The 15324-nt window shown below is 40.8% G+C and overlaps 1 protein-coding gene across 1 annotated transcript in view; it reads left to right on the top strand.

Annotated features, from left to right (window-relative positions):
• Positions 1–12714, top strand: part of LOC138954223 (hexokinase-like) — a gene marked incomplete at its 5' end in the record, with an annotated part of 19031 nt that extends 6317 nt beyond the window's left edge. Inside the window, 5 exon segments of the mRNA XM_070326121.1 lie at positions 2458–2570; positions 8200–8361; positions 9336–9475; positions 10404–10540; positions 11013–12714. Of these exon segments, the coding sequence (XP_070182222.1) occupies positions 2458–2570; positions 8200–8361; positions 9336–9475; positions 10404–10540; positions 11013–11108 (648 nt within the window).
• Positions 12715–15324: the final 2610 nt, after the last annotated feature.

Below are 15324 nucleotides of genomic sequence, written 5' to 3'. Positions count from 1 at the left end.
GGCCAGTAGATTGCAGCCATTTCGGCGCATATTTACCTTTCACGGTCTATTATTCCAAGTCACACGGGTATAGGTAGACAATTATTAACTGTGCCTAAGCAATTTTGCCAGGAAAGACCCTTTTGTCAATCGTGGGATCTTTAACGTGCACACCCAATGTAGTGTACACGGGGGGAGGGTTCGGACACCGAAGAGAGTCTGCACACAAAGTTGACTCTGAAATAAATTTCCGCCGAACCTGGGATCGAACTCACGCTGACAGCGGCCAACTGAATACAAATCCAGCGCGCTACCAACTGAGCTATATCCCCGCCCCTTTGGTACCGGGACGCTTCGGGGTGTCCCCATTTCAACAAACGTCTTCACAAACGCACCATACACACATACTGTTTAGATCTACGCACTCACCTGCAAAATTCTTGTCACAGATGTCCAGTTGTTTTACCAGCCAGGCAGCATACTCCAGGGGTTTCTCCTGGAGAAGTTTGTTTCCAGTTGTCTGGCAAACATGACAGTAGTTGCACATAACATGAGCGTCCAGTCAGCACGTCTAGACTACAACACACCCTTTTCCAATGTGGGACGAGTGCCCCCTGGTCAGCCATGATCCGTCGTAGCGTACACTGATATCAAGAGTGTCATTCCATTGTGCGTTGCGTGAATCTGTCTGACCTGACGGACAGCCTCACTGAATACTTTCTCCTCCAGTAGATATACATCAAGTCGTTGATAGAGTTTATCAGCTTTCTTCTGGAAGGTTTTGTGATCCATGCCTACCAAATCTAAACTTTCACAACATTTGTTAAATTGTTGAGCACCTAGCCCACATATCAAGGAGTCTGGACGAATAAACGGCTTGCCTGATGAGACCATAATCCGTTTGACCGCTTTCTTTGGAAGCAAGGTATCCAGCGGTACCTGGAACAACTTCCTCACATGCGCGTACACTGCAAGGCCGTGTCTCTGTTTTGAGTCTGGGCATGGTGACAGCGTTGGCTGTTTACATTGCGGACAACAAAGTTCGTTTACAAGTCAATACCATCAAAGGTTTCCAAATCAACAAGACATCTCCTTGTTTGGGAAGCCTCTGGACCTGTCGCTTTTGACCAGTGGCTGCTGTGTAGGCCTATGTGTTCGTCTTGAATTGTTTTCGCGTCAAACCGCCAAGAACACACTCTCAGTCCTGACGCAGAATTTGATCTGCATGCCACAGCGGTCGATCCAGATTTTGTGCGCTTGGTCACCGATTGTGTTTTAGTTGTTCTCTTGTCTCTGCAACTCTTCAGTTGTTGTCTTCTCGTACACTTGCCTTTATGATGTGTTTTTCGGAGCGTTGATCTTTTCACACGTGCCATTTTTACACCCCCGGTATAGGGGTGTGTATAGGTTTCGGTCGATGTGTTTGTTTGTTTGTTTGTTTGTGTGTTTGTTTGTTTGTGTGTTTGTGTGTTTGTTTGTGTTCGCAAGTAGATCTCAAGAATGAACGGACCGATCGTCACCAAACTTGGTGAACAGGTTCTATACATTCCTGAGACGGTCCTTACAAAAATTGGGACCAGTCAAACACACGGTTAGGGAGTTATTGGTGGATTTTGGTTTTTTGGGGGGATCAACTACGGCATAACTCTTCCTTATCTTCTCCATGTTTTCAGCGTTTACCTCCCTTCCTTCGTATGGTGCACTATAGTATGAGGGGGCATCTTCGGATATTCCCGGCGTTCTGTTACTATTTTTAGAAGGTCACCGCAGTGTCCAGAACGTAAATTGGACCCGTAAATTATCCTCACTGTAAAAGTGCAAAGGTCGAATCAATTTATAGCCACGCGAAAAATACACTGTCATCTATCTCTTTATATATACGGCTTCTCTGTGTTTGTGTGTGTGTGTGTGTGTGTGTGTGTGTGTGTGTGTGTGTGTGTGTGTCTCTCTCTCTCTATGTGGGCAACACCTGTGGATTGTTCAGTTCTGTTTGTGATGTGGTCAGGTATTTACGTCATACCCCTGTATATGGAAAGTGTCTGTGGTTTGTTTGTTTGAAAAATAGGGGGGTTTCCCCAGGAGAATCCATATTTAACCGAAAATAACCGCCGAATGACACAGGGGAGAGAACTGCTGTTCAAACGGTATACGACGTTCCCGCGTTGGGCGAGCAGAAATGTCTGTTGTCAAGGGTTGAAAATCGGAATTTTTATCGGAAGAGTGAATGAAAAGACAGAAAAATTCGCCGGGTTGGTGCAATGAAATATGTTTTTAGAGACTTTGATGAATTTGTATAGTGTAATCATATGCATTTCATGAAAGTAGACAGATTGAAAGGTGCAAAACTGCTAACAACTCAAAATGGCTGTTTAAGTCCCATCACTCTAAATTTCAGTGGCGCACTTCGCCTTAAGTGGCAATGTAACTCCATGCCTGTGGACTCGTCCTCTTTTGCCGTACTATAATTTGTGATTGCAGATGATCATTGCTACAGAGTGGGGAGCATTAGGGGAGAATGGGCGCCTTGACAAATTCCGAACTGAATTTGATCAGACTGCTATTACGTTCTCAATGAGCCCCAAACAACAAATGTAAGTATATAGGGTTTTGGTTTGAATGACCCATTAACAGTCATTGCAAGGTTATACATATTTTCCTCCAGCGCCGTCGACACCTGCCTCGCTTGGAATGGCATCAAATAAACTATGAATGTGTGTTTGTGTGTGTGTGTGTGTGTGTGTTTTGTGTATGTGTGTGTGTGTGTGTGTGTGTGTATGTGTGTGGGTGTGTGTGTGTGTGTGTGTGTATGTGATTGTGTGTGTGTGTGTATGTGTGTGTGTGTGTGCGTGCGTGTTTGTGTGTGTGTGTGTGTATGTGTGTGTGTGTGTGTGTGTGTGTGTGTGGGTGTGTGTGTGGGTGTGTGTGTGTGTGCGTGTTTGTGTGTGTGTGTGTGTGTGTCTGCGTGATTGTGTGAGTTTAATTGCATGGAGTTTCAGACGAGAGGTCAGGTCGCTGAGATATATCATGAGTATAATAAACAGGCGTTACCAACTCGAACATTTAGTTCCATGTGAAAGAAGAATACCGAATGCATATCCCATGACCTTTCTCATTTGTCTCTGTTATTCTAGTGAGCAAATCTGGCGCGACATTGCCTAGTAGGCAATAACTTTGACCTTTACCTGAGCAAAATAACAAGAAGGAAGAAGGAAAAGTTGAATGAAATGGTGACATATGACCCAGTTTTGTATGTGAGCCAGCCAAATGTGACCTCTTGATTTCGACCCTCTGTTCACTCAAGTCAACTCAACTCTCAACTCAACTCAAATTTTATTGGCTTCAATTTTCACATAGAAGAATTTGTCTTGCGCTTGGGATTAAGACATAGGCAGAAAGTAAGAGTATAACATATAAAAACAGCATTCATATCACATTTCATGTATCACACACAGTAATCACTAGTATAGGCCTAGGCCTACAGATATCACTTTGTCCCTGTATCACACATGCAAATAAATAGTATCACATTTTCCACGTATCACACACAATATATACATTACATAACATACAGCAAGTTTCCATCTCCCGCGCCCCCCCCCTCCCACACATACATATCCTTGCACGTGCGTCGACTCCATACGATGGAAGGTCGTACCGATTCATAGTTTCAACCTACATACTGCTATGCGACCTCATCTGTGTTCCAATCGTCAACAAATGCATAGACGCTTTTACCTAAAAGCCTTTGAGCTCGATTAGACAAAACTATTAAACGGACGAAATTAAATGCAGATATTTCATTTCTTACCTTGAGTATTCAAGTGAGTTTTTGGGATGAGCAGTGTTAAGGCTAGAAGTGTTTAAAGCTATATGTGAATGACGCCACAGTCATCTTCACAGCCTGTATCTTGTACAAATCTGTGGTTCGATGATCTCCCAACATGACCCAAGTTGTGTCGACCCTTGCAAATGTTGGAGTCACAGCGGGGTCATGTTTGGTTCCTAAAAAGTAGGGGAATGGCTCCTAATATGGACCACTTTTTGTTTTATGCTGATAATTAGCTTGCTTTCTTGCGAAGAAGTTTCATTTTGTGTTTGGTAGTCCTTCTCTCTTAGGTTTACAGTTAAGCCTAATTAAAGTGAATTAGCTTTGATAGACATTCAGCAAAAAATAGATACAGACAAAATCACAAATGGTCCATATTAGGAGCCTGGGCGCCCAATATGGACCAGCGAAGAGGTCTTCAGGAATCACTGTAAAAAGCCCCCTATACTTCACAAAAACATGATGCAACTTAGTATGCAAGTCAGACTAATCAAAATAGGCTTTAGATTTATATGTTTCGTGTTGATGAGAGCACTATTTAAATCATTCCAGTAAACTAAAGACGCTTATCAAAAACAGAGTGAAAATAAGTGCAATTATCAGGAAAAGAAGATTATTTATTATATATTGTTTAAATCTTGAGGGCTAGTTATAGGTTATTTTTAGGAAGCTCCGTAATGAATTAATGTAGATTGCCTTTAGCTTTTATTTTGTTCGATTGGTTGAAGGTGGTCCATATTAGGCAACACACACGTACTTTGTGATGTTGCTATTAATGTTGTTTGCAGTAGAAACTTGGGGTCAACACTGCTAAAATTTAATAAATATGGTCTAAGCTGTAATATCTGGCAATGTGTGTGTGTCGAACTCACAGAACGAAACTGAACGCACTGCATTTTTTCACCAAGACATAACAGCTTTAATTTTAGGCAAAAGTTACACGCACTTCGGGTGGTTGGTTTGGTTTGGTTTTTGGGTTTTAATGTCCCTTCAGCAGATGCTAGCTGCTATTCGAGACCGATGCAGTTATTTTCTTTTTCACTTCACATGGCAAGTTCTACGTTTCAGACTATTTACATTCAGATCTATCACTGTAAAAGAAGGTTCTAACAATTAATCTTTATCACTTCTGGTACTTCAAATCTTGTAAAAAATCTTGATCTCTTTTAAAAAGTTAAACATCTTGTCCGGGGGAACATCCCGGAATAAAACCTTCAGCGTTTCCGCATTGTAGTGTTTGTCTTGAAATTCTTGAACGTCTACACATTTGGTGAGGACATGTTCTAATGTCCATGGTTCGTCGCATCCAAAACAATATGGTGGGTCTTCACCTTTCAGCAGATAAGAATGTGTGATATGACTGTGACCAATGTGTAAGCGACAGAGAACTGTCTCTTCTTTTCTGTTGAGGCGACATTGAGGTAGGCTGTCCGACAGCTGGGGGACGATCTTATGAAGTTTATTTTCTTCACATTCGTCCCATTCGCTCTGCCATAGGTGCCACTCCGGGTGATTCAATGATTCACGTAGGATACAATCGTGTCTAGGTCGATACACACTCCAAGTCTGTTCCGAGCTTCGACAATAAACTGCCATGAAACATCAGTTTCGTGTGTGTGTTTGTTTTGTCTGTGTTTGTTCCCAGCGTACTCTGATACCATGAATCGAAAATGAAGCGTACCGTCGCAAAATGGCGTCGAAGGACGCTTCGAGTGCTGATGCGGTTTAGTGTCGAACATGTAATCTACGTTAGAGCAAAGGCCGTGCAACATCAGATTGTTTTCGCTTCTTTGTACTCTTATAATGAACTGCTTTGCGTTCCTATCGCAAAGTGGCCAGAGGTTAAAGCCGGAGTGTATACACAATTCTGACCCCTGTATACACTCCGAGTGCGTAAAGCCAGTGCGTTAATGTTAAATGATGTTGTTAACAGCTATTGTGTTTTCAAGGTAGCAATATAGTATTATGTATCGTTAGATTTGACTGTGATATCAACATTTATCAGTCTGAATGTCGAAAAAGCTGAAATCATATCCGATCAAGACGTAAGCCGATATCTGATATGATTCAGCCTTTGGAGACATTGAGACTGATAAATGTTGATATCACAGTCAAATCTAACGATAACGATTTTATCGCATTCAATGTCGGAACAGTAGGAATCATAAACCTACCTAAGAAGTCAGACAAACGCAAGGGAGGCTATTGCCTTGTATTTAATGTTGAAAATGTTGGGTTGTCTTTTCCTGCTTTCGTAACTTTGCTGCTCTTACTTTTATTTTTCAGTAACTGGTTCTTTTTCTCTGACAAAATAAGGCATTTATAATGAAAAAAGAACAAAAATATACGGTCGAAACAGATCACCAACAAAGGCTAACAAGTTCAGTGGAGTTGTCAGTTGCCAGAACAGCGAAGAATGTCCCAGTTACTTCCTCAGTCGTTCTCTTTTTGACTGTTCGATTTGACAATTCTGAACGATGGCAGGAACTGAAGTGCGCCAGGCAGTATCAGCAAAGTCCTCTGGCTCATTTTCTGTGCCCAAGAAAGCTTCCAGGTATTTGTCGGTATCGGCGGACTGCATAATAATGTTGTCGAAGCTCAGTCTCGCTTACGACGCATCCAAAATGGCGTCCTCCGACGGCGCTGTGACTGTTTGAAAGATGCTGAAAGTTGTTCGGTTCATGTTGTATGGCTACGACTTAGAAAGGTGGACAATGGTTCATGCAGGTGCGAACTGTTTAAATCGGCTGCTTATTTCCTGCCTTTTTGTGAGTGATGTGCGCTGAAACACTGCAAGATATCTCACAGTTTTCTAAGTACTGCCACTACTGGTACTTTCAAGGTCAGCTTTGTTTATGGCTGTTCCAACTACCTCAGTCGGTAAGATTGTAACATTCTTTTCTACTACTTCTCTGTTAAAGCTGGGTGGGAAAAGTTTGAATTTATTCATTGCACAGCTTATTCTGTCTGATTCATTTACTTTTCTTTTATAAATTTGTGATTTAAAAAAAAGGGAGACATTTGTTTCCTTCAGGTGAGATTTTATTCTTCAAAATTAAAATTGATAAACTACTTCCTGCACGATATCAAATTCGCTGGGAACTTCCTGCGCGATGTCAATTGATATACAGTTCCTGGTTGACCAATGACAACGGCAGGTTTTGTCATGTGATCAGTAAAAATGCGATAAGGCCCGATATTTAGACGAGACAAGTATAATGCCGACGAGTCGAAGACGAGTCGCATTATACTTGTTCGAGTCTAAATATCGGACCCTATTGCTACGATGAAAACACAATAGCGTGTATATAGCTATTCTGACATTAAATAATTCTGTGTTAAAATCATGTTTTTGTCAGCAACAAGTACCAGAATGGTCCATGTCGTTGATTGCAGACGACGGTTCCCTTTCCGCATGAAGCCACGGAAATAACCAACCATTGAAAAACCCACGGACATGTATTACGGAGAAAACTCGAGATAACCGGATGTTTGGCATCACTCAATATGCTAGGAATCATATGACGTCATGACGTATCATGCTTGCCTACGTAGATTGTATGTTCCAAAGTCTGACTTCTGTTGGGAATTCGCGTGGTGAAGACTGCGGTAAATCTGTAGATGATAAGGGAACAAGGATTGTCTCAGAAAAAAACGACTAAATGTTTCAGACCGGTAACTTCATTTCAACATTGCACTACACAATGGACCTTCTATGTGACAGGAGAATTTGCTGATTTTGTGTTAAACATTGGAGAGATCGTCTGCTAGAATCAGAGATAGGTCGCTTCAGATTGCAGCTTCTGGACATTTGCAAGGTTTGTTGCCTGTTAAAGAACTGGATTTTACACGTATTGTACGTCACGTACAGTAAGCAACAACAACAACAACACACACAAAGCAAATGGCATCGTCTGTCGACTGGTCACAGAAACAAACCTGGCGAGGTATGCGTGTACTTTATACACGTGGAATAAATTGGAACCATGCGTCTTTGTTATTGCCGATATGCTATTGGCAAACATGGCCAACTTCCGTAGGGTTATGCTTTGATGATCGGAAAAAGGAATGTGTGAGACCATCCAATCACAGCCCCCGAATATCCCCACGTGTCCATTAGCATAGCTATATTGATATTTGACAGTAAGTACAAGCAGTTCCCCTAAATATTGCTCCCCTCCCCCCATCCCCAACGGTAATGTTTAAACTAATTAACCAAAGTCCCCGCCCTCCTCCCCCTTGTTTTGCACATGCGTCTGGGGACTTAGTACAATATTCCGTTGAGCGTTCTCTCTCTCTCCTTATGTTATGCAAACATAATTGTTGAGGTTGGGTTTTTAAACTGTTCTTTATTAACATCAATGGTGGTTTCCGAATTACTCGGATTATTTCAGCTTGGAGAAAATGGTCGGCATGCTGTACATCGGAGAGATTGTGAGGGAGGTCCTCCTGAAGTTGGTCAAGGAGGGTTATCTTTTCAAGCTTTACTTTGGCGACCTTCCTGCATTGAACGAGAAACGAGGTTTCCCAACAGAGCATGTCATGAAAATCGACAGGTAAGCATTATTATCTAGAACACAAAATGCCTTGTTAGAGTTACTGCTGGTGCTCTTGTTTGTTCATGAAGTTATCTACGATTTGTGAGTAATGCTCAGACTGAGAGCTGGTGTTATTGATGGTGCCCTGGTAGTAATGGTGGTGGTGGTGGTTTATAGTGGATGTGTAATTTAAATTGATTGTTTTCCATAAGACCAAAAGCTCGTGTGTGTGTGTGTATGTGTGTGTGTGTATGTGTATGTGTGTGTGTGTGTGTGTGTGTCTGTGTGTGTGTGTGTGTGTCTGTGTCTGTGTCTGTGCGTGCGTGCGCGTGTGTGTGTGTGTGTGTGGAAAACATATCAGTTGATGCACAATAATTGCATAGCATAGAAACATTGAAGTACCAGCTTTAATCACGACTTGTATAATCAGCAGACCCAATATGAAGGCCATACCGTAGTGGGTAGAACCAAAACTTTCCGTTAACAAAAACACGTGAATAAAACCCGTGGACACTTTACAACAACATGGATATCTTTGGAAGACACACATAACCTCTGTGTACCGTAAACCAGCTGCAGACACTCACTTTTGCAAACGTAAAACCTCAGTGAAACGTCCTCGCATAAAATGTGCACATGCTAAATCGCTTCAGTAACATATTTCACATTTTCCGATTATTTTTCCAGCACAGACAGCGACAGATTCCTAATAACTTTCAGCTTAGGAAAATACGAGAAGCGATAACGTCCCTTTGTATAACAAATACCATGACCTAAGGATGCATTTGACGCGACTGTGTCGACATTTGTGTTGTTGATTTGTCTTGAAGAACCGGAAGTGTGAATTCCCCCACAAATGGAAAAGCAGAGACTAATAATGTTGGCCGATATGCGCTACGTTCCAAACCCAACTACAAGTCGTAATGCTATTGCATATTTTAGTTTTAGACATGTTTTGTTATCGCTTCACTCGACTTGTTTTCTTTCTGCAGTGATGTAGACAAAGACTCACTTGTCACAAGAGATCTGCTGCATGCATTAGAATTCGACCCAATTAGCGAATACGACTGCATGCTTGTCAAGTTTGTATGCAGAATCGTCTTACGACGTGCTGCATACCTCGCCGCAGCAGGTACAATTACACTTTATTTGATGGATTAAAGTGTGTTTTGTTGTGTATGAGTATGGGGGGGAGGGGGGCAGAGTATGTGTGTGTGTGTGTGTGTGTGTGTGTGTGTGTGTGTGTTTGTTTGTGTGTGTGCGTGCGTGCGTGCGTGTATGTGTGTGTGCGTGCGTGCGTGTGTGCGTGCGTGCGTGTGTGCGTGTGTGTGTGTGTGTGTGTGTGTGTGTGTATGTGTGTGTGTGTGTGTGTGAGCTGATTTACGTTTGTCTCCTGATTTAAGGTGGCACAGCTAGCTGAACGAGGGCGTAAATCTTTAAAAAAAACATTAACAAATAACTAAGCATAATTTCTTGCTAAAATTTGGCACACATGTGTGACATTCAATATGCCTTTCAATAAAGTGATTATTTAGGAGCTTATGATTATGTAGTCAGTGTAAATAATATTTATGCGAATAAAATATTATTCGCGAACCTTGATTTTAGCACATATTGAATACACAATCTACAGAAAGATTTCAACCTGAGAAATATAATACTCTGCACAGATACTAAGTATTACAATAGCAAGCTAATGAAGCTCAGACAGCTGGCTGGGGTTCATATTCTAACTTTTATGATTTGTTCATAAACACATACATTTTTGTCATAAATTTATAATTTATGAAAATTATAAACTCATGAAATATTGAATTACACTGGATCTGGAGCTTTACATTGACACCATAAGTGTTTGGAAGCTGTACAAGAAAGGGGATAAGGCACTAGCAGGTTTGCACACAAGTTGTCCTGGGAGATCGGAAAAATATGCACCCTCAATCTGCCAGGGGGCCGCGGCCTACCTTTATTACAAAACGACAAGACTAATTTCAAGAATTTGTCAATTTAAAAAGGAAGAACTTTCTACATGTGTGGTTTTATATTGTCAAACATTTCAGCTCTAGCATCTATGGTGAAGCATGTGCACCAGCGTGACATAACAGTCGCCATTGACGGCAGCCTGTGGCGCGCTCATCCTCGCTTCAAGGAAGAAATGAAGGCTCAAGCAAAAATATTCGCCGGGCCAGACTTCAATGTAATTGCATGCACTGTTATTGATGTGTGTGTGTGTGTGTGTATGTGTGTGTGTGTGTGTGTGTGTGTGTGTGTGTGTGTGTGTGTGTGTGTGTGTGTGTGTGTGTGTGTGTGTGTGTGTGTGTGTGTGTGTGTGTGTGTGTGCAAGTGTGTGTGTGTGTGTGTGTATGTGTGTATATGTGTGTGTGTGTGTGTCTGTCTGTCTGTCTGTCTGTCTGTTTGTCTGCGATATGAGGCCACCTAGCTTATATTTTGAGCATGTGCCGATGTTTTTGTCAGGGTAGTGCCTTTGTGTCAATCGCACTTGAATATGTTCGATCAATATCTAGAAGTGCACACTGAATAACAGGTTTGCATGGTTACAAATATATTATTTTGTGTCTGAACTCTTGATGACACAATCATGCTAAACATGACTTGTATGTGCACGTAGCATTAGACAGATGGTGAAATATTGTCTTTGTTTATTTCAGGTCAAATTCGAATCCATTCTTGATGGCAGTGAAATCGGCGCAGCTCTGATGACAGCTGTCTCGCTGTCTCGCAAACTTAGTTTTAGGGATCAATAAATGGATCAACAAGATCGCTCAGGCGTGATTAATAATTCAGTCAATCACATTAGCCAATAAACAAACAAAAGTCAATATTGGACATGAAGGGGAAGAGGGGAATAACACATATTTATGTTCAAGGTATACGAGAGAAACAGAGAATACAGAAAGAACGAGAGAGAGCTGTGAACGGGAACAGGGTGTGCGTAGATCTATCTGAGAATGAATGATAACTTATTTATTGTCAAGGGAAAGAGGGAGAATGAGAGAGAGAGAGAGAGAGAGAGAGAGAGAGAGAGAGAGAGAGAGAGAGAGAGAGAGAGAGAGAGAGATACAGTAGCTATAGAGCGAGAGAATGTGTGTGTGTGAGAGAGAGAGAGAGAGAGAGAGAGAGAGAGAGAGAGAGAGAGAGAGAGAGACAGAGACAGAGAGGGAGAGAGACAGAGAGGGAGAGCTGTGAAGTGTAGCAAGGAATATGTACACATACTTATTTGTTATTGGTCATGCTTATCGACAAAGAATGATAGAGAGCTGTGATCTGGAATTGTCTGTCCTTTTTCATTCACAGGGTCAGTTACAGATAGGGATATCAAGAAAGAGATATATTAGAAGAATATGTGTGTCCAAATTATGATCCTACTTCGAAAAGAATGGCAAGGTGAAGCCGCAATCTACCCCCCTCCCATTTCAATATGACGTCATCTGTGTGTCCCCGGCTCGATGTAACGATCTCTTAACTATAAATTGGACACTCTCATCGGTACGATGGATCAGTCAAAAAGCTATGTGTTTGATCTGCAACAAGAAAACAACAAACTAGCCGAAGCGCTCTACGTCGGAAAGCTAGCATACGACCGCTCGAACGAAAACGAACAATATTTCTGCCTCTGTAACATAAAACTGTTGTTTGTGGAGGAATCAAAAGACAAGCCTAAATCTGCGGAGGGAAGTGAAAAGGAGGTACTTCAAGCCGCGTGTTGTACGCGATGTGTATTAACGTACATGTAATGTGACGTGAGTCACTACAACGTGACTGCTAGCAGCCAATGGAAGTGCGCGTGTTGCTTTCATTGACTTGGTGTGTAAATGGCGTGCTTCGAACGAACTTGCATGCGGTGCAGAGCTAATAACAGTCTAGCTCGTCCTATGAATATAAACTGGTCACGAGAGAGCGCTGAGTAACTACAGTATGTATATGTTTACATTTGTGTGTATGGTGTGTTTTTTGGGAATATTTCAGTTGCTTTTTGTACAAAGAGGTACCAGAAAAGGAGATCTATTGTCGCCGTCTCACTCAACTCAACTCAATGCCCGTCACTCCTGTCAGGGTATGGGCCGCCAACAACAGCTTTCTGTTGTTGACGTATTTTCACTTAATATGTGCCGAATTTCTGTCCATCAATTATGATCCGCCAGAGTAAAGAGATAACAGGTATAAAGGTGGCAGATGATGAAATAGTAATATTCCAGTTTGCAGATGATACCGTCCTATTTCTCTGCCGGATAGTTCACATCAATCATGTTGTCCATGTATGAATGTGTGGAGGTATAATCTGCCTGTATATCTGGTCTGAAAATGAATTATGAGACAACCACTGCAGTCTGAATATAAACTCACATAATAACTGTAGGCAGGTTTCACAGTATTGTGTTCAGCAATTTACTATTTACACACTCAAATTCTACCAAATAAATGTTGGCACACAATTCAAAGGACATGCTTTTCCAACAAAGTGAGTTTGTTACAACTAAAAACAGTAAATTGTTTTATAGTCCTGGTCCTTATTTATATCTAAAAACCAGGCGCAAAGCGGCATACCCTGAAAACGCAAAAAAAGCAATACGGTCATCCTATGCATGCATATAGCTCATATAGCCAAAACCGTTGAAGATAGAAAGACATTTATTGAACAAAAAATATGCCCCACATCATTCTTAACAAGTTTTGTTCTTGTATGTACATCAAAATATTGATTCTCAAATGAATGGTTTGAAAAAATACGACTTCCGGCAGACCTAGACCGTTTTGAAGGAAAAAACCGTCTTTTTTTTCAAACCATTCCATGGCCATCAATATTTTCATATACATGTAAGACCAAAACGTGTTAAGACTGGTGTTGTGCATCTAGTTTGTTCAATAAATGTCTTTCTATCTTCAATGGTTTTGGCTAGATGAGGTAACAAGAGAAGGATATGGGCATTGGAATTACGTCAACATTTCGAGCATTGTCACAGATGAAACATTTACTGATTAACAAACCGAGCAAAACTGAAAATTATTGAAGAGAAGACATGTCTGAACAGTTTATAAAGAGACAAGTTTGCAATCATTTGTAAACACCATTATTGTATGGAGGAGTAACTGTTCCCCTACCCCCTAAGAAGGTATTTCTGTCCGTCAACCACGTGAGCGATCGCCACAAATCGAGGCATCACTCGCATTTCAGTTTGGACACACCGGCTGATTGCAAATGCACAGTACGTGTTTCGACACTGAAACGTGACGATTGAGCGTCAAAATAGTTTCTTAAAACAGTCGAAAATGGAGTTAAATGTGACTTTAACACTCAGTGGCGATCGCTAGAGTGGCGATTGTTACTAGACGGACACTAGAAAACCTCAGAAAATGTAATTACTTTGCGATTTTTTTAACTGAAAAACTGTTGCGGTCTTTTTCTGTCGAGCGCGAGCGTCAACGTAAAACAACGTGAGGTCACTTCCTCCCCAAACGGTTAGTTTTTGAATGAAAAGAAAAATGTGGCGATCGTTACATTGTTTAGACGGACAGGATCGCAACTTTGAAACTCGGGTCACCGTGCCTCGATCAAGGGCAAATTGACCTCGGCAACATTATAACTCACTTCAAGGGTGCACAAACTTGTATTTACAGTATACAAAATTAGGTAAACTTGTGTTTTTGTCCTGTGAAATCACAATTAGTTTCGATGCTCTTGATATCGCTATGCGGACGGACAGATCCGAATCCCCATACATTTTTTTTGCGGAGCTAGTATAAGTTAGAATTTGTGTTATGGATATCGATTGTTGTTGAAAAACAATCATTTCAATGTGTTCTGGCACTCTCAACCACCACAGCATTGATACTTGTGCATGTGTGTGTTGGAATTTAGTTCTTTGTTTAGTGATGCTGTGGCAAAAGTAAATTCATCCGTCCGTATTTTGACGATCGCCACCATTCACACGCACATAAATAAACACATTATAAAAAAATTCAACTTTTATTTTCAAAAAAGTATTTAAACAACAACTAGTTTGCATGTTAATACAACAAATACAGCAGATTCTCACAGATATGGATTTAAAAGACTAAGCAAATCTGAGACTATCAAAATGGCCTAATACCATGAAACCTGCCTGTAATATTAAATGTATGCCTGAACTTACGCTCAGTTAGAACCCATTAACATTTAAAGTTCTTGACATTGTTTTTGTCAACCAATGTAAGTGAAATTAAACCCTGACATTATGAACATAAATTTGAAGAAATTGAGAGTTTGTTAAGGTCCGGGTCCAGAAGAAATTTAACCTACTTTGGAAAAATAACAACTATTAAGAGTTTGGCGTTGTCTAAGTTAACTCATCTGTTTATGAGTTTAGCAGACCCGATGAGAAGTTTGTGTTTGATTTAAGTGGTTTTTTCCTGTGGGATAGCAAGGACAGCATAAAGAGAATAACAGCGTATGAAGTTGGAAGGCTCAAAATGGTGGATTTAACATGTTTTGTGTCATCTCTAAAAATGTCCTGGTTACAGCGAATTATTAGTAGCGAAGGAAAAGTAACAAAACTTGTAAACGCTTTATGTTCACTTGTACATAATATTCACAAGAGAGGAAGTGAGTTTGGAAACATATTGATGTTTTTATGACACTTTGTATTCATTTGATCTTTCACAAGCTGTTCAAGAAGACACTTTGCAAAATGTTCTTCATCTGTTTTTCAAAATAAGAATTCACCACAAACTGAAGACAATGATGGACAAAATGAAATGTACCTGGAAAAAAAAGAGTTTGAGGAAAAAGCTGAAAAACATACAATGTGAAAAACAGCCAGGAAGGATCTCTGTAGTGTGGTGTTTGTGTGATCTGTCTTGGTGCAGTATAAACTATACCCTATTTGAACCTGCAAGAGCCTTACATTGAATTTGAATGTTTGATTGTTGTCTTTAACTTTAGGCATATATTATTGGTGTTCAAATCTGCAATGTTGACGCTAT

The sequence above is a fragment of the Littorina saxatilis genome, unplaced genomic scaffold (genome assembly GCF_037325665.1).
Source record: "Littorina saxatilis isolate snail1 unplaced genomic scaffold, US_GU_Lsax_2.0 scaffold_678, whole genome shotgun sequence".
NCBI classification, from domain to species: domain Eukaryota; kingdom Metazoa; phylum Mollusca; class Gastropoda; order Littorinimorpha; family Littorinidae; genus Littorina; species Littorina saxatilis.
The sequence above is the reverse complement of the archived record's forward strand: the minus strand, read 5'-3'. Positions and strand labels throughout refer to the sequence as shown.